The 19,171-nt window shown below is 47.0% G+C and overlaps 1 protein-coding gene across 4 annotated transcripts in view; it reads left to right on the plus strand.

Moving 5' to 3' along the window:
- The first annotated feature begins 2,585 nt into the window (after window positions 1–2,585).
- The window catches only part of SIRT5 (sirtuin 5), a 31,948-nt gene continuing 15,362 nt past the window's right edge, over window positions 2,586–19,171 (plus strand). Inside the window, exons 1-5 of one of the 4 annotated variants that reach the window (XM_087858049.1) lie at window positions 2,839–3,053; window positions 7,756–8,004; window positions 9,510–9,659; window positions 12,838–12,971; window positions 17,454–17,679. In XM_087858049.1, the coding sequence (XP_087714175.1) occupies window positions 9,545–9,659; window positions 12,838–12,971; window positions 17,454–17,679 (475 nt within the window). In that variant the 5' untranslated portion in view covers window positions 2,839–3,053; window positions 7,756–8,004; window positions 9,510–9,544. Of the gene's footprint in view, window positions 2,715–2,838; window positions 3,063–7,755; window positions 8,005–9,509; window positions 9,660–12,837; window positions 12,972–17,453; window positions 17,680–19,171 lie in introns of those variants that run through there. The other 3 variants (XM_045811539.2, XM_045811540.2, XM_045811537.2) reach the window with 3 other exon arrangements.

A 19,171-nucleotide genomic window follows, 5' to 3' on the forward strand; every position in this document is an offset into this window, starting at 1 on the left:
GCTGCTGTATCATACGAGGCCATGTTATATGCAGATGGGCCGACCAGTGGACAGAGGTGAGCCGCAGAGGAGAGCCAGTCCTCGGATGCTGTGGCTGCCGGATCCCTCCTAGGGCAGGGTCATTCTTGGTGTTAACCAGTCCTCCAGCCTCACACTGAATCCCGAAGAACCTGTGCAGAGAGGGCCTTGGTCTCTTCCCTTTCTCCATGAAAGGCCCAAGATGCATGGGGCTGGTGGAGTGGGGGTGTGGGGCTGAATGTTACCTTGGCGTGTTACTGTGGGATCAGGTGGGAGCTGGGAGATGGAGAATCTAATGGGGCTGGGATTTTGCCCAATTTCTTGATTTTTAGTTTTGCAGTCTTGATGTCTATTTTCTTGCTGTTCTCCCTTAGTATTGAGTAAAACCCTTGGAAAATTTGTCTTCTCCTAAGTATGTCAAAATCAATCAATACAGGACACCCACCCTAGATGTTTACATCCCCGTTTGCGTTTGTACCAGAGGCTTAAAGAGGGCAGTCCACCCCTGAGGGGCAGCGTGATAATCAGCAAAGGGAGTGACTTTAAGAGGATATAAAAGTCAGGGTGAGGGTGAGATTTTCTTCCCAGAGGTAAAGTTTGGCATGTCTGAATCTCACCAGAGGGAGGAGGCAATAAACACTACCTCCCAGCATACGTGCTCCTAAACTCCTGTATGCCCTTCTCGGTTATGCCAGGAAAACCTCTGTCAATAGGGTGAGTTATGGATAAACTGTTCTTGCTTGTTTATTTTTGGTTTGTTTTGTGTTGCAAGGGACCTATAAGCAACATGAAAGAAAAAGAAATTTGCTTCTTTACTTTAGTAAAGATAGCCAAGCCATTATCCTCTGAATTGTAGGCTGCTTTCCTGTGAGGTTTTGCAGGAAATATTTATTATATTTAATATATATTATTTATTATAATTTATTATAATAAATATATAATATTTATTATATTTAATATATATTAAATGAATTAATAAATTGGGCATCCACTGTCAGGCAGTGTGAGTGACTGGAAATTCCCTGGTGAGCAAACAGAGACAAAAAGGTCATCTTCAGGGAAGCTTACAGCCTGGAGGGAGAGAGAAAATGTAATCAAAAAACCAGAAACACATTTGAGATCTTCCCTGGGATAGCAGCTATGGTGTTGTCAGAGCCTGTGTCAGGAACAAGGGGTCTCACATAATGGGGGGTTACAGAGAGCTGGGGTCCGAGAAGGTTTCCTCGAGGAAGGGACAAGTGAGCCGACACTGGAAGGATCAGAGGAGTTACTCTGGAGGGAATGGGGAAAGAACATTCCAGGAAGAGGGGACAGTCTTTGTTTTGGAAGAACAAGGCCATCAAGAAATTAAGTTGGAGTTGCTTGAAAGATGGAGAGGATGGTGGTTGATGTTTCAAGAGGAAGAGTCAGCTCTTCCAAGCCTGGAAGAAGGGGTGGGGTGGAGGGGTGGGGAGGCGTAGGTGATAGACTCTGGGACCTTGATGGAATGCTATGCGTCAGAGGTGGCTGAGCTTGTGGGTGGTAGCAAAGGGCTACATGTCGGGCCTTCAGGCCAGGGAAGGTTGTAGTGAGGGGCACTGGGCCTCCTCCACTCCTTGCACCCCAGTGTCTGAATGAAGGGAAAGAGGAACACTTAATGGCTAATGTCACATGCACAAAAAGCAGTAGACCAACACCATCACGAGAGGCAGTAGGTGTGGTAGGCTGGACCTTCGTGTCTGGAGGCAAAGCACTTAGGTTCAAATCCTAGCTCTGTCAACAGCTTTCCTGCCTGGACACTTGCTTGATCTCCCTGGGCTTCAGCTTTCCCACCTGTAAAGTGGGGATTACAGTGTCTCTTTTATCAGGTGGTGGGGAAGATTTAAAATGGCTAATGCACGTTAAGTTCCTACAAGCGTCCGCAACAACGTCTGTACCATATACACGTTAGGGAAAAGAGAGCCAGATGTGAGGCCCTCCTCCAATATCCTTGGACCCCCTAACCCCTGAGGGGCTGGTACAGCCTATAGGAGAGAGAGGGGTTTCCAAAGTGGGCTGAATTTCCAGCCAAACTAGGAAGTGGTTGAGGTTTGAGAAGGGGAAAACAGATGTTAAGGTAACATTTTTCGCTCCCACGTTCTCAGAGCACCTCCGGTTCAGGTGCATCAGCGGCGCATGAGCAATTCCACCGTAGGAAACGTAGTGCAGACGGTAAGCCTGAATCAAAACTGAGAAAGATAAGCGATTTTAAGGGGAATCGGACACGTGGAGCCACATGCGTCACCGAGTCCTACAGACCCTCAAACTGTTCTCTTCGGACACAGGTAAAGATCACAGCGGTGGTGCCTGGGAACCCAACGAACCATCACTGGAAATAGCGTCTCAGGGAGAGCTGCCCCAACATTCGAAATGCCCTGTCCTGATCCAGCTGCGGGCTCAAAGACGAAAGCAGGTAATAATTCACGACAGATGAGGGATGCTCACAAAGGCGCAGCAGGACACCGGCCCCTGCCCCGCTCGGCTGTTCCGCTGACCAGCGGTCGCTGGGGCACAGGCAGGAGCCAGGAGCGGGGGTGGCCCCCGTGCTCGCGGGCGCTGCCAGGCTGGGTCTCCGGCAGGGGCCGCTGCAGCGGGGCAGGTGGGCCGGCCCGCCCCGCCCCTCCGCCCCCCACGGCCCGCCCCCGCGCCAGGGCCGCAGCCGTTCCCGTCTCCTGCAGGTGCGTCTCCGCGCGGCCCGGGGGCCCGGCTCTGCACGCTCACGGTCCGCAACCTACCCTGACCTCCGCGGGACGGGGCGGGGCGGAGGCGGGGCCGGCCGACGCATGCGCGCTTCCCCCCTTCCCGGGTCCTTGACCAGTGGGAGAGCAAGGGGGAGGGGAGAGGACCCAGCTTCTGCGGGAAGACCCCCCCCCCAACCCGAGGCTCCCCGGGCTGGGCAGCGGCACGTGCGGAGCCCTGAGCCCGGGTGTTCTCCGGGCATAGCCTGCAGGCAGCTGCCGCCCGAGAGACAAGGGAGGGGGCAGGAAGCGAGGTTCAAAGTCACGCGGCCGGAGCAGGTGGGCCTGGTAGGCCGCTGTGAAGGGGGAGCCGCAGGAGGGCTCTGAGCGGAGCGTCCCGTCTGAGGGGAGCCATTGTGGCCACTGGCAGCCCGGGTGGCAGATGGTGGTGGCTGCGTTGGTGGCTGCGGGCGTGGGAGGAGGGGTCGGAGCAGGGACGGAGTTGAAAGGTGCAGCCCTCAGGACTTGCCGACCAGCACGGCTGTGCAGTGTGAGCTGTGAAAGGGAGAGGTCAGGTTCAAGGAGAAGATGCTTAAGGCTGTGCGGGGAGAAGGTGTGGGGAACGTTCCTGAGCTCAGGCGTGGTTGTGTGAGGTGGGAGCCGTCTGTTGGACACTGGGGGGGGGGGGGGGGAATGTGGTCTGGAACGCTGGGAGGATAGGAGACCTCCCAGAGAGGTAGGAGGGAAACCTGGAAAGCGTGGTGTTGGGAAACCAGAAGAAGCAAACGTTTGCTGGAGACGTGATCAAAGGGGTCAGAGGCTGGACATGGCCAAGAAGGAGGATCCAGACGACCGTTGGGTTTAGCAAGGTGGATGGAGGTCTCTGGTGGCCTTGACAAGAGCAGTTGGTAGAGGGGAGAGAGGGAATGAGTGTGCCGTGTTCATGGCTGGGGACTGGCACATTGCACTTTCTTACCTCCGAGGGGTTCAAAAAATATTTATTTGTGTAAGTTTTTGCAGTGCCTATTTTAAATCACTGTTTTTCGTAAACATTTTTTTAAAATCTTGAATTCCTGATATAAACTTTTATTTATTGTATTTTTCAGAATTGGTAGGGTGCCACAGGGAACATGCCAACATTTTTCTTTTTTCTAATTCAGTAGGTGATTTCAAAAGTCCGGTTAACAGGGGACTGCCACTCACCCAGAGTAACCTCCATGTTTGGGGAACCAGCCCTGCACCCAGAAAGCTTCCAGTGACTGTTTGCTGAATGAGTTCATTTTCTCCCCTGTGGTCTGTCTTCCCACCCTGAAGATAAAAGGCCGAGTAATGGAGTTCTCCATTCCCTGAGTCAGCACAGTGGTGGACTGTGGAATTTGCTTTTCCACTTGAACAGGGCTGTAAGCTTGTGGAAGGTAGAACCACTGCTCCCCCTGACCCCCTAGAAAAGCAAATAAATGTTGGCAAAGAAGACGCTTCCAGTAAATACTTTGTGGGAGCATCTTGAAAATAGTCTTATGTTCTGAGCATTTCTGAACTTGGAAGTACATTTCAGGTGGCACTGTTCAAAAACATGTAAATGTTTTGTATTTATTTATTTAATTTTATTTTGTATTTTATTATTTTTTAAAGAATTTTTTTATTTATTTGAGAAACAGAAGGAGAGGCAGAGGGAGAAGCAGGCTCCCTGCTGAGTAGGGAGCCTGACGCGGGGTCTATCCCAGGACCTTGAGATCATGACCTGAGCCAAAGGCAGATGCTTAACTGACAAAGCCACCCACGTACCCCAAACATTTTGTATTTAATCTCTACTTTGTTTGCGCACATTCACTGAAGGACTTGCAGAACATCTTTTAAATTAATGGAAAATTCAGCAGAATGTTTCCCACATTCTTTAAAAAAAAAATCATGTGAAGTGTTCACTAATAAAACAGGAGGTAGAATGGTTTTGTGAGACCAGAAATTTTCTGATTCATTACTTAAGATAGACATGAAAAATGTAGATTCTACTAATAAATTAATGAGTTAGTCTGATAAAAGAGTTGAAATACAAATAATATACATGTTTAGAAGGTATTTTAATTGTATTATAGTCCATGAGTGTGTGGATACATGCATTTGTATATATAATACATGTGTAGGTCATTAGACATAATTTGTATATGATGAGAACTAAACTGTCTTACCAAGAAGTACTTGGTGATTGCATTTCCTAGGCCAAGAATCTAGAAACTACTGATTTTTGGAAATGTTGGAACACGGGCAAGTAAAACTTTTTCCTACTTTATTATTTTGAGTTCAGTGTTATGGTGAAAGTAATTTTATTACTCAATAATGAAAACTTTTGAATAGAAAAACTTAGATGAAAAATTAGTAACATTTTACCCAGATAATATGTCCTAATCTTGTCAATCATATAATTAAAAATTCCTTAATATTCTCAAGTTTTTTTTTAATTTTCTAAAGATTTTATTAAGTAATTTCTATACCCAATGTGGGGCTCAAACTCACAACCCCGAGATCCAGAGTTGCATGCTCTTCCACTAAGCCGGCTCGGCGCCCCAATATTCTCACATTTTTGACAACTGTTTATAATTTGCAACAAATTCAATACTCATGCTCAGAATAGAATGAAGATTTGTCTTCATTTCATAGCTGTTCAGTAGAAGACCCATCACTGAGACCCTCTTGCAGAAGAAGTCTAGACAAAGGGCAGTATCGCTGGCTGCTTTATATTGATGCCTCTCTTAACTGGATTTAATTCCTTAAATACTTTAAAGTTCTTAATGACTTTTAAAATCCTACCTTTATGTCTAAGAAAAAATATGGTAGTTTATTCAGGAGTTATCTAGAAGTCTTTGACAGTAAGTAGGAATGTTTGTAAACATTTGAAAACCTATAGAAGAAGAAAAGAATTTTCTGGAACACACTGATGTCTCCAAATTTATTAGAAAGCAACAGGGGAATCAAACATATTCATCCTTGAGAGAAGCATCTAAAGACATATATTAAGCTAAAAATGATAGCGTAAGTAATTTCACGTAATATGCGAGAAGGTTTTAGTCAAGTTAGGCAGTATTGGGAACTTTAATTTTCATAGTTTTTATCAAGATGTGCAAGTTTAACAATGATCAGCCATGGCAGTCTCTTAAGGCCTCAGATGGATCTGAGATCCTCAGCTGAATCTTTTCTTGATAATTATTGAAGCTCGGTGATGGGAATGTTAAAGAGCTCACTCTGCCATTCTGTTTTGGTATATGTTTAAATTTTTCCATAGTTAAAAAAAAATAAGCTAGCACAACACCTTACTTGTTCCTTACCGAGGTGCTTCAAATAATTTTTCCGAATAAATTGAAGTTTATCAAAAGCCTATCATGCCTGTGCTGGTTGAAAATCACGCCAAGCCATTTTCGCCATGCTTCCTTTAAATAGGGTGCTGGGCTGATCTCCTTGATGGTCCAGCATCCCCGTTGTTGCAGTCTGCAGGCTGCGCCCCAGCGTTCCACTGCATGCAAGTCAGCCCACCTTCTCCCCCAGCAGCCAGTCAGCCAGGGGCCTTTTTTGGTGTTCCCTTTGGCTCAGACCTGCATTCCTTCTCTGCAGAAACGACTCCGGGCAGCTAGAGTCTTGTCCCGCAAGGTTGTTCTGGAAACCAACACTACACCGTTTTTCTCTAACCTATTCTCTTTTTCCCAATTCCAAGCTTTTCGTCTAGTCTTTTTGATTACAGCAGAGACAGGTTATAACGAAAATTTGTCAACATGATTCTTGTTTTTAAGTAAGGTTGACTGAAATACAACTTATGTGTTATGAAATTTCACCCTTCTTATTATACAGTTCCACGAGTTTTTGAAAACCACCACAAAATAAAGACATAGAATTTTCCACTGCTTTAAAAAAGTCCCCTGGCCCTCCCTGCCTCCCCCGTCCCCTGTCCTGCCCGCCCAGTTCCTGGAAACTACGGATATGATTTCTGAATGTGTTTTCTGTACCTATAGTTTTGCTCTTTCATAATATCATATAAATGGTCTCAAATAGTATGTGCGGTTTTGGTTCTGGCTTCTTTTGCTTAGCATAATGCTTTTCTTTATTTTTTATTACTTTGAAATAATTTTAGGTTTACAGAAATGTTGCAGAAAGAGTACACAGAGTTCCCATGTACTTTTTATCCAATTTCCCCTAAGGTTAACATCTTACCGAACTAGAATACAAGGATCTAAACCAGGACATTGACATTGACAAAGTACTATTCACTAACTTGGCAGACTTCATTCAAATTTTGCCACTTCTCACACTAGTGTCCCTTTTCATACCTTGAATCCAGTCCAGAAACAGTGCATTTGTCGTGTCTCCTTAGTCTGCAATCTGGAGTAAGTCCCCAGTCTTTATTTTTCATAAACTTGGTAACCTTCTTGAAGAGTACTGGCCAATTTTGCTGTAGAATGCCTCCTCAATTGGAATTTGTCTTATGTATTCTTTTCTTTTTTTTATTTAATTTTAAGATTTTATTTATTTATTTGGGAAAGAGAGAGGGAGCACAAGTGGGGGGAGAGGCAGAAGGAGAGGGAGAAGCAGGCTGAGCAGGGAGCCCGACTCGGGGCTCTATCCCAGGACTCTGGGATCATGACCTGCGCCAAAGGCAGAAGCTTAACCGACCAAGCCGCCCAGGTGTGCCTGTCTGATGTATTCTTAATAATTAAATTGAACTAATGCATTTCGGGGTAAATACTACAGAAGTGATGTTTTGCCCTTCTCACCGTATCCTCTAAGGAGGTAGATGGAGTCAGTGTGTCTTTTTACTGGTGATGTTAATTTTTTGATCACTCAGTTAAGATAGGGTCTGCTAAGTTTTTCTACTGTCAAGTTCCTATTGCGTAATACTTAAAAAACTCACCCATGTTTTTGCATATATTAGCAGTTTGTTCTTTTCATTGTGGAATAGTATTTCATCGTATGGATGAACCACCGTTTTTTTTTTTTTTTTAACCTCTTTTTAAGTTGATGGACATTCGCTTTGCTTCCATTTTTTCTGTGCTGGCAGTATGCAGCGGACCCTGGTGTTCTGTTGAACATGGTGTTCACAGAACACCAACATCAGACAAGGCTCCCCCGTGACCACGGTGAATCAGCAGAAAAACAAGACAACTCCATAATTAGGTCTGAACACAGACAAAAACAAGAACATTTTCCAAACCACAAAAAATGACAAAACATCCTATACAGGCTAATAGGAGCGGCTGCTGCTTCTGGACCCCAACATGAGCCCTTTTTCCCTCATTGCACCTTTTAGGTAAGATGTACTAAGATCACCAAGGTCTCCCGTCTCCTGACGGCTTGCAGTCCAGAGCGAAGCCTTGCTTGCATGAACCCTCCCGAACCCTCCTGAACCTTCCCAAACCTTCCTAACACAAGCCCCGATCCTGTAATAAATCCTTTCTGTCACTGTTCCCGAGACCCTGCACGTGCTCAGTGTGTTTCTCTCTTCTTGCAACTTCCTTAACCACGGGTGTGTTTGTGGCCTTTGGAGAACATGGACACTGTAAACAACACACAAACACATGTATTGAAAATTCTTTGCTTCTCCTCCTGTCTCCAGACATCCGGTTTCCCACAGCACCTGCAACTCTTTTTACGATTTAATTCTTCCATTTTTTAAAATGCAAATGCAGATAAGTAGTACGGTCTATACTTCTATCTCCTTTCCTTTCTCTTACGAAACACTGTTTGCATCTGGCTTTTTCCCCTCAGCATTGTATATTCCGGAGATGTCTGTCAAGGTTCTAGAGAATGTCCTGGGATGCCTGGCTGGGTTAGTCGGGAGAGCATGCAACTCTTGATCCTGGGGTTATAAATTCGAGCCCTATGCTGGGTTCTATAGAGCTTACATTTAAAAAAAAAAAAAAAAGTGAAAAACTAAAAAGGTTAGAGAGAATGTCTATTTTATTAACAAATCTTCACACTGGAATGATGTGTGGAATGAATCTGATTTGGCACTAACAGGCTTTTTAAATTTATTTGTTTATTTAATATATTTTTCATTTTAGAATTTTTTTAGTAACAGGCTTTTGAGCTCATCTTCCAGACATTTATTTTCAACCTCTCCTAATATCCTCTGCCCTGCTGATACCAGCTGTCGCTTCTGAAGTCAGGAGCTGTCTGCTTATAAATACTGACTCGGGGGCCTGGGTGGCTCAGTCATTAAGCGTCTGCCTTCGGCTCAGGGCGTGATCCTGGAGTCCTGGGATCAAGCCCCACATCGGGCTCCTCCGCTGGGAACCTGCTTCTTCCTCTCCCACTCCCCCTGCCTGTGTTCCCTCTCTTGCTGGCTGTCTCTCTCTCTGTCAAATGAATAAATAAAATCTTTTAAATAAATAAATAAATAAATAAATACTGACTCAACCGGCAAATCACATTGAATCACTTTGTTCATTAATTTTTTTAAAAAATTGTAGTAAAATACGCATAACCTAAAAATTTACCATCTCAACCATTTTTAGGGGAACAGTTCAGTAGTGTTAAGTAAGTACATCCACGTTATTGCATAACCAATCTCCAGAACTCTTTTCAGCTTACAAAACTGAAACCCTATGACCCGTCTTTGAGAACCACAGCTCCAGGGCACCCGGGAGTGCTTGAGAGCACAAATGGGAAACAGGTGGTTTAGAGGATGAAAACCATCAAGATCCGTTACTCATGATTTTTTTAAAGGGCATTCTTACACACACACACACACACACACACACACACATACGTACAAATACAAGTTGATTCTGTTTCTGTGGTTTTTTTCTAAAGCCCATCTCAGGAATTAGTACCAGAAAGAAAACCTGATGCAACTTCTTCGGATTGTCCCCCGTCGACTACTTTACGGGCTGTATTGTGGACTGAAGTCTCCAGCTTCCTCTGGAACCCGGATTTGCCCAACAATGACTCGACCAAGTTCAAGTAGGTCTTTCTCAGCCTGCCACTCCTTGTCTCCGGTGAAGTTGGAAGTACCTGAGAGTTCCTGCACTTGGAGGGGGAATGTCTATAGTGGGTTCAGTGCTGGGCAAGATTTTGGAGAAAGCCACACTGCCATTCTCCCCTCAGGCAAACCCCTCCCAGGAGAGGTCCGGCATTATCTCTCAGTAATCAGGTTGAATCTTTTGGAGACATTTTATTGCTTCTCCCAGAATATTTGCATTCAAGCTTCTCACATAGGGTTTGTCTTTTAAAGCCCTCACCGCTCAGCAAGAGGGGGAAGCTGGAGTTTGTCCTACAGGGTCATATGGAGTTAAATGTGCTGCTGTTCAGATAGGATTCCTCTCTCTCCTGGGCCCTTAGTCTGTAGTGAATATAGAGCCTAACAGTTATACAATGAAGGATCTTCTGCGAGCCTGTTAAACATACGTTAGCATGGCATCGAAAGGCCAAGCTGCCCTCTTTTTGCCTATTTTTCAACTCTGGATAACTTTTTCTAATACTGCGAGTGTGCTCGAAGCTCCTCCTTCCATTTTGCCAAAGCTCAGGGTTCCTGGCTGTGGAGAAGAGGGCAGGCTGCTAGAGGCTATGGGGGACCACGGGCGCGTGCCTGACTTCCGCCCAGAGTGAGCTGTCTGGGCTTGGAACTGCAAAATGTCCTGGGGCGTTTTCCCTTAGTAGTTGGGAAATGCATTTTTTTCTTTTCTTCCTCTTCCTGTTCTTCCTCCTCCTCCTCCTCTTCCTCTTCTTTTTCTTCAAGATTTCTACCATATTAACATTACTATATTTACATCCTGCTTTCCAAGAACCAAACCTGAGTTGACCTGTGTGTTTCTAGAAGTTCCTTAAAGTGAGATCTTACTAGAAGTCACTTTGACCTAGGACCTATTCATTAGTAGGATGACAGAGTTTACATTTCAGGTGAAAAAGACATTTAGGGCTAGGGAAGGCTTTCTGGGTGAACTTCGCAGTCCTTGAGGACATTTGTAGGGTTTGGACCCAGGAGTCACACAAATAGTCCCTGGGAAAGTACTTGTACCTTTTCTGATTAAGCATCTTGTTCTTTCAGGAGATTAGATCGGACGGCACACGCTAATCTGCCCGGCCTGGGTTTCTTTTTTCAAGCTCTTCCTGGTGGGACAGCTATAGTGTGCCTCATTTGTCACACTGGTCTATCTCCAACGGGGGTGTAGCATGGACGGAGCTTTGGGATGGTTGGCAAACGGTTGGGCTGGTTATGCCCAAGGGGATGGTGTGCCTGCACCATTCATTCCTTTGGGATTTACGCTGCCAGAAACGTGATCCCAGGGAGCTTCGAGAATGTGGTTGGAGAGGGAGTTGGAGCCTCTGCTTCTTTGTTTCCGAGAGTCTGCTTTTACTCCCTATGCCTTCTTACCAGCAGCCAGAGAGGAGGGGAGGCAAAGGGGAGACGGGGTCTCTATTAAGATTCCCAGTCATGGGCCAGTCATGGAGGTGACTCTGGGCTTACGAGGAGAACGCCTCGGAAGGGAGGTGTCGAGGCATGAGAAACCAACAGCATCTGTCTTACCAGCTCGGGGTACAAATGAAGTCACATTCCCTTTCATATCTAAGTTCATTGTCTCTCCACCCCCGTCCCGCTATCTCTCCTTTTTTCCAACCTGCCTGTCCCGGGTTCCGTCTCTCAGGGGATGCTCATTCATTCCAGGGATCAACCGTGGTCGCCATTGCCTCTAGAGGGGAGACCAGAAAACCTGCTGCAGCAGCTGAAGAACTCACTGGCACTTTTGCCAAAATCTGCAGTGCCTTAGCCCAGATGAGAGGATGTCTGTGTCGGGGCCACCGGCAACTCTGGGCCGGCATTTGCTTCTCCTGGGGGAGAGCAGAGGAGGGAGTCTGTCCTCTCCTGGCAGCTTATACTCGGCTCTGTACTGCTTAGGCCCGGCCTGCTGGAGCCGTGGCACTTCCATACACCCCCCCACCACCACCAAATGAGGGCCTCCAGAGCCACAGCACCTGGGGGAGAAGGGTGTCGCTCAGCCACACGCCCTGCCCTAACCGAACCTGTGCTGCCCAGGAGGGACATGGCACTTCCAAGTCTAGCTCCTCACTCTGAACCTGGGATGAGGACATTTGTCGCAGGGGCGGATTCTGCCTTGGAGGTCGTGTAAAGTGCAGAGCCGGGGCCGCAGGGAGCCCTCGCTAAATGGTGGTTGCTGCCCCCGTTGGACAGAGATCGAGCGGGAGAATGCTTGGAGATGCAGAAGAAGGCGCTCCGTCCCAGAGAGCAAGCTATAGTGTGTGACCGTGGTCACCTGCTCTCATGGTATTCTCTGTGTTCGACTCTCTTCTGTTACCCCAAGGCTCTGGTGACGTCTTGTTGAAAGGTCCAGGTCTTACTTGTTTGTGAAGGAGAAGGTCACGTGTCCAGGTTTGCAGCAGAGCATCTGTTCACAGGGGAGGGGGCCTCACTCTCACCTTGTAATGATGCCGAGGGAGGCTGAAATCAGCAAGGTCCCCAGACGGAACAGAATTTGGGAAGGAAGGGAAGGCTTTGGAGTCCAGGGGGCGTGAGGTCAACCCCTCCTTCACTAGCTTGTTTTTACTGTTATGAGGAGGATGCTTTCCATCCATTAGCTTTTAAGATCTTTGTAACACGTGCTCTCGGGAAGGCACTACTGCGCACATCAAACAGCCAGGAGAGCAGAGGGCCCGTCGTTTCCGTCACTTCTCACAGGTGGATGGACGGGAGGCGGAGCTGGGATTCAAAGCCAATGTCATGTACCCTGCTTCTTTCTTTAAGATGCTGTGCACTCATACATCAGGCCGCATGGACAGTGTCTTCATGGTACAGGAATGATTTTTTTTAAAGATGTATTTATTTATTTTAGAGAGAGAGCACGAGCGAGAAGGGCAGAGGGAGGGGAAGAGAGAATCTCAAGCAGACTCCATGCTCAGTGCGGAGCCTGATGCAGGGCTTGATCTCTTGACCCTGAGATCATGACCTGAGCCGAAATCAGGAGTCCGACACTCAACCAGGTGCCCCTGGGACAGGAATGATTTTTTATTTGGGGGTCCTAAAGTATCGTTTCACGCAAGGTCAAGTCAAAATGTGAGCAATCGATACAGGATATAAATGTCCACACGGTACACTGGATTTATAAAGATTTTATTCTCTCTTTAGATATGGCTGATTTTCGGAAGTTTTTTGCAAAAGCAAAGCACGTAGTCATCATTTCAGGGGCTGGTGTTAGTGCTGAGAGTGGAGTCCCGACTTTCAGAGGAGCCGGGGGCTACTGGAGAAAATGGCAAGCTCAGGTGAGTGGTGCTTCCAGAATACCGAGGGGTTCTTCTGAATGAAGCCAGGGCGGAGTCTGACTTGAAGCCTGATGCCTGACCCAGGGGTCTAAGTTCTGAAATTAACCATGACTCTCGTCTTGGTTATTTTGGCCTCAACACAAAGTGTGTATGATTAAGGTCTCAGATGCAAGCAAAGCAGCTGCTTTCCTTACTTTCTAGATCTGTAGAGATTTTATTTATTCACATAACGACTTAGATTTCTTCTGGTAATTAAAGTGGAGTCTGAGAATTCTTGGTTAGTGTAGTTCATCGCTTTTCTACAGATATTGAAATGAAGTATTACACATGTTTAAAGTTCCTGTGAACTTTTCATATTTTTAAAAAAGATTTTACTTATTTATTAGAGAGAGAGAACATGAGCAGGGGGAGGGGCAGAGGGAGAAGCAGGCTCCCTGCTGAGCAGGGAGCCCTAAGTGGGGCTTGATCCCAGGACCCTAGACTATGACCTGAGCTGAGGGCAGACGCTTCACTGACTGAGCCCCCAGGCGCCCCTGAGCTTTTCATATTTAAAGCCACAGTTGCACTGTTGAAGGCTTAGGGCTTCACGTTTAAAACATTATATGAAGGCCATGAGAATGAAAGCTCTATGGGCGGGGACTTTTTAAAAATTCAGCTTGTATTAAGGCAAAAAAGTAAAATAAATAAAATAAACTTCAGTTTGTATTAAGGTATGATATACAGTTGACCCTTGAACAACACAGGTGATTTTTTTCTGACACTGACACGTGGATTTTTTTCTAAATCTATTGTAAAATTTTTTTCCCTAGAGATTTGAAACAATTCGAAAAAACTCACAGATGAGCCGTGTAACCTAGAAATATCTAAAAATCTAAGAAAAAGTTAGGTATGTTGTAAATGCATGAAATGTATGTAGATTCTAGTCTGCTTTTTATCATTTACTGCCATACAAATTTATTGCAAAAAGTTAAAATTTATCAGACCTTACGCACACAAGTGCAGGCCATGTGGGTGCCATTCCCAGTCTAGAGAAATGTAAACACATGTCACGATGCAGTATTAAATCGTAACTACATCACACTAACTACTGTAATAATCTCGTAGCTACCTCCAGTTGCTGTTGCCGGGAGCTCAAATGTCGCGAGTATCTGCTTAAAATACCGTGTGACCCTAGTCATCTGCATGTGAGCGGTTTGTCCCCTGAGTAAATTTCGTATTGCAGTAAGGAGTGATCTCTTGGGGTTCTCGTGTATTTTTCGTCGTGTTTAGTGCAATACAGTCAACCCCGAATCATACCATGGGGCCACTCGTGCCACTAGTGATGTGGGAAGTGCTCCCAAGAAGCAGAGGAGAGTCATGACATTACAAGAAAAAGTGGAAGTGCTTGATATGACCTATAGGCTGCTGTCTGCAGCTGTGGTTGCCCACCATTCAAGATGAATGAATCCAATAAAGTCCACTGGGGGGGAGGGGAAAGAAAAAGAAAAGGAAATTCATGAAGTCATTGCCATAGCTACACCAGCAGGTGCAGCAACCTGCACTTTCTGTGAAATGCATTTTTATCTCATGCTGAAAATGCAGCTCTTATGCGGGTTCAGGATTGCTGTAAGACAGGCGCATCTGTAGGCTCCAGTACGATTCGAGAACAAGTGAAGCCATTATGCTGACATCTTAAAGTAAAAAGAAGGTAAAGGGTCTAAAGCTGGGGAATTCAGTGCCAGCTAAAGATGGTTTGATCATCTTAGAAAGAGGTTTGGCTTAAAAAAAAGAAAAGCCAAGCTAATAGGAGGAGTTGCTTCTGCCAACCAAGAGGCAGTGGACAAGTTCCCAGACACCATTAGGAAGATCACTGAGGAGAGAGTATGTCACAAGTGCCCTGTTCTGGGGGGGCAGGGGGGGGGATGCTACAAAGGATGTTTATTAATAAGAGAAGTGATGGGCAGGATTGAAGGCAGGAAGGGATAGGCCAACTCTATGGTTTATACAAATGCAGTCTGGTTTCTGATCAGGACAGCCCTTATCTATAAAGCTGATACCCTCCCTCCCCACAGTGTTTTGAAGGGAAGAGATAAATACCAGCTGCCAGTGTTTTGGTCGCACAAGAAGAAGGCCTGGCCTGCAAGAATCCTGTTTCTGGATGGGTCCCTTCAATGAAGTACCTTGCCAGTAAGGGACTGCCTTTTAATGTTCCTTTAAAATTGGACAATGCCCCCTGGCCACCCAGAAGCCCAGGAGTTCAACCCCGAAGGTGTCAAACTGGTCTGCTTGCCCCCAAACACAGCATCTCTAATTCAGCCTCTAGGTCAGGGGGCCATAAGGACCTGTAAGGCTCACGACACATAGTGCTCTATGGAAAGGATTGTCAATGCTGTGGAAGGGAACCCTGACAGAACATCGTGAAAGTTTGGAAGGATTACACCAGTAAAGATGCCATCATCATTAGAGAAAGAGCCACCAAAGCCATCAAGCCCAAAACGATAAATTCCTGCTGGAGAAAACTGCTTCCCAATGTTGTGCTTGACTTCTCAGGATTTACAACACAGCCAATCAAGAAAGCCATGGAAAAGACTGTGGCTGTGGCAAAAAAAAGTGCGGGACAAAGGGTTTTAAGATTTGGATCTTGGGAGCACCTGGGTGGCTCAGTCGATGAAGCATCCGACTCCTGGCTTCAGCTCAGGTCATGATGTCGGGGTGGTGCGATCGAGCCCCACGTCGGGCTCCACGCTCAGGCGGGAGTCTGCTTGAGATTCTGTCCCTCTGCTCCTCCCCCCCCCTTTAAAATAAATAAATCTTCAAAAAAAGAAAAAAAAGATTTGGATCTTGGAGAAATTCAAGCGCTAACAGACACCACGCCAGAGGAATGAACGGAAGACGACTTGATGAAGACGAGAGCTTCCGAACCAGTGCCAGACGAGGAGGAGGAAGACTTGGAAGCAGGGCAGAAAACAAACGGACATTAGACAGTCTGGCAGAAGGGTTCCGACAACCCCGGACGACTTTTGACTTCTTTTCCGACGTGGACTCGGGCACTGACACTAAAGCCAATGGTGGAAGAAAGCTTGGTACCACATAGACCCTTTGTAGAGAAAGGAAAAGGCAAAGCAGTCGGACAGAAGTTCTGACGACGTATTTCTACAAAGTTACACCCCGTGTGCCTGCCTCTCCTGCCTCCCTTCCCACCTCCCCACTGCCTCTGAGTCTGCAGCCCTCGGGACAGCAAAACCAGCCCTTCCTCCTCCTCCTCCTTAAGAGGAGTCGCTGAGTTAGAGAAGCTGGGGTGGGGGCTCAGGAGGCCTCAGGGGGCCCTTCTAGAGAAGAGAGGTGGTCAGTGGTGTCAGAGCAGCTCAGAGTTTGTGGGGAAGCAAAGAAGTCGATAGAATGTGTCCGACTCCAGCTGTGTTCCAAGGACACACGTAGACAGGTTCCCGTGGCACCCGTGGCACCGTAAGCTGCTTCAGGCTGCTCGTGCTGGGCGTGGAGCGCAGGAAGGACGTACGGGGTGGATGCGGATAATCCAGACGTTTGCTCCCCATTCACTCCCCACGTGAAGGCTGACTGTACTACCAGGTAGAAGGGGGTGACCTTTATAGTCCAACCAAACACCTAATACCACCACCGCCACAATCGAGATATAGAATGTATTTTTTTAAGATTTTATTTATTTATTTGAGAGAAAGAGAGAGCGAGAGAGCATAGCAGGGGGAGAGGGAAAGGCAGGCTCCCCGCTGAGCAGCGAGCCTGATGCGGGACTCTATCCCAGGACTCCAGGATCGTGACCTGAGCTGAAAGCAGGTGCTTAACCCACTGAGCCACCCAAGCGCCCCAAGATATAGAATATTTCAGTCATGGCCAGAGGTTCCCTTGTGGCCTTTCCCCATTGGCTTGCAGCCCCACACAACAACGACTGTCCTCTCTTTCGCTGTGGATGAGATTTTTCCATCCTAGAAGAGACATCATCCTTTAAAAATATATTTTTATATATTCTGTTAGTATATATCCTGTTTTTTATATGTGTAGCTGTTTGTATGTAATTATAGTGTGTATATAATTACAGTTATAAAGAACTGAGTTTCTCGGCTATGGCCATTGTACTTCAAGTGGGCACCTTGCATTGTACTTTTCCCGGGTAACTGAAATTGACCTCCTCTATTGTGGGGCTCCATGAAAAAGCGGCTTCAGCCTGAATCGCTTTCCTGCATATTATTGTCCATAACTTCCTTGACTGGTAAGTGGGACGGGTGGCAATAGCCCTGCCTTGGAAGTGGGGAAATTAAAACCAGTTTCCCCACGGTCTCGCGTGCGTCCTGAAACCGAGACTCAGGCTGGCGCCCGGGCCCCTGTCTGGCGTCTGCCACACTGCGCGGGCCTACAGCAGGTCTGTTCCAGCTTGCGCCTTCCAGAAGCCGCCTGCTTCCGTGTTCCAGAGCATTGATGCATCCCGGCTTTCCCCCTTTGACTCCTGCCTCTTCTCTCTACCCCCAGGACCTGGCCACCCCTCAGGCCTTTGCGCGAAACCCTTCCCTGGTGTGGGAGTTCTACCACTACCGGCGGGAGGTCATGCTGAGCAAGGAGCCGAACCCGGGGCACCTCGCCATCGCTGAATGTGAGGCCCGGCTGCACGGGCAGGGCCGACGGGTCACGGTCATCACTCAAAACATAGATGAGCTGCACCGCAGGGCTGGCACCAAGAACCTTCTGGAAATCCATGGTGAGGGGCCCTCATGTGGGGAGGGGACTCAGATGTCAAGACACAAGGCCTGCCATTTCCCCCTGGGACCCACTGAATGGGAATCTGCATTTTGACAAGATGCCCAGGTATCTGGTGTGTGCATGACACAGCAGAGGGACAAGTGTCCTGCTGGGCTGAGGGGAAATGGGCGGCTCCGGCCATCCGACCACTATGGCTTTAGCAGGAGGTGCCCGGGAAGGCTCTGGTATTCCTGGGAGTAGCCATGGACTTTCCCTCTGTCCCCAGTTGGCTCTCTCCCCTGAGGCTGTGCTTCTGCTCAGCAGGCAGACCTTTAGGGAAGCTGCCAGATCAGTGACCTTCATTGCAGCCAGCCCACCAATTTTGTGATGCCCGTGGAGTTTGTCTTATATCCTGCTGGCTTCCCTTCTCTGCCCTTGATGACATCCTCCTTTTCCTTCATATCTTCTGGAATCCTCTCCTCCGGCTTGGAGCTCACCAAAAATCGAATGCATTTGTTCATGTAAGAGCATAACTGGGTATGCAAGCTTTCTTCCCAAGGGCATTTGTATCTAAGAGCCTACAAAACTGCCATCCCAAGGAATGCATTTCTAATGGTGGAATTTCCAGAAGCAGTGATCCCGGGAGTATGCAGTGAAGTTGCCCATTTCTGCCTGGGGTAGTGGCAGAAATGGGCAATGTTCACTTGGGTCCCGTCTCGCTTTTGTGTCCTAGCAATAGTCAGCCACTTGCCGACTGCGTGCCTCGTGGGCACCTTCTTCCACAGGGTCTGTCCACGTGGCTCATTTCTTTGGAGTTTCAGAACGTAGGTGGTGTCACTTGCCATGTATAAATGTATAAAATGGGGATTTTTTTTTTAAGATTTATTTATTTGAGGGAGAGAGAGAGAGCGCGCCTGAGTGAGGTGAGGGGCAGAGGGAAAAGCAGACTCCTGGCTGAGCAGGGAGCCCGATGCAGGACTCGATCCCAGGACTCCGGGATCCTGACCTGAGCCAAAGGCTGATGTCTAACCGACTGAGCCACCCAGGCGCCCTAAAATGGGGATGTTAACATCTATCTTATAGTTGTTTTAAGGATTAAATAAGATAATATGTGCATCTTGTTGGAATTTCGGAGGTTGCAGACTGTTAGAACTCTCTTCTAACTTAGGTAAAAACAAAAGAAAGCCCTGCCTTTCATTAAACTAAAGATGCCACCAGTTTTAAGATACCTCACGCCCAAGACGGGGCTCGAACTCACAAACCCGAGATCAGGACCTGAGCTGAGATCAGACACTTCACTACCTGAGCCCCCCAGGAGCTCCAAGATACATCACATGTTTAATGTGACCCTTACAAAGAAAATAGTCTGCCCAAACCGTGATATTATATTATCCCGTAGAGTTGTCATTTTGTACTGACAGAAGCAGTTTGCAAACTTACTTAGACACAGAGTTTTAGAAACGATATCACATTTAGGCACATAAAACATAATATGCTTGTGCGTATAAAAA

The sequence above is a fragment of the Ursus americanus genome, chromosome 32 (assembly GCF_024610735.1).
Source record: "Ursus americanus isolate L20-20 chromosome 32, mUrsAme1.1.p, whole genome shotgun sequence".
Taxonomy (NCBI): Eukaryota; Metazoa; Chordata; class Mammalia; order Carnivora; family Ursidae; genus Ursus; species Ursus americanus.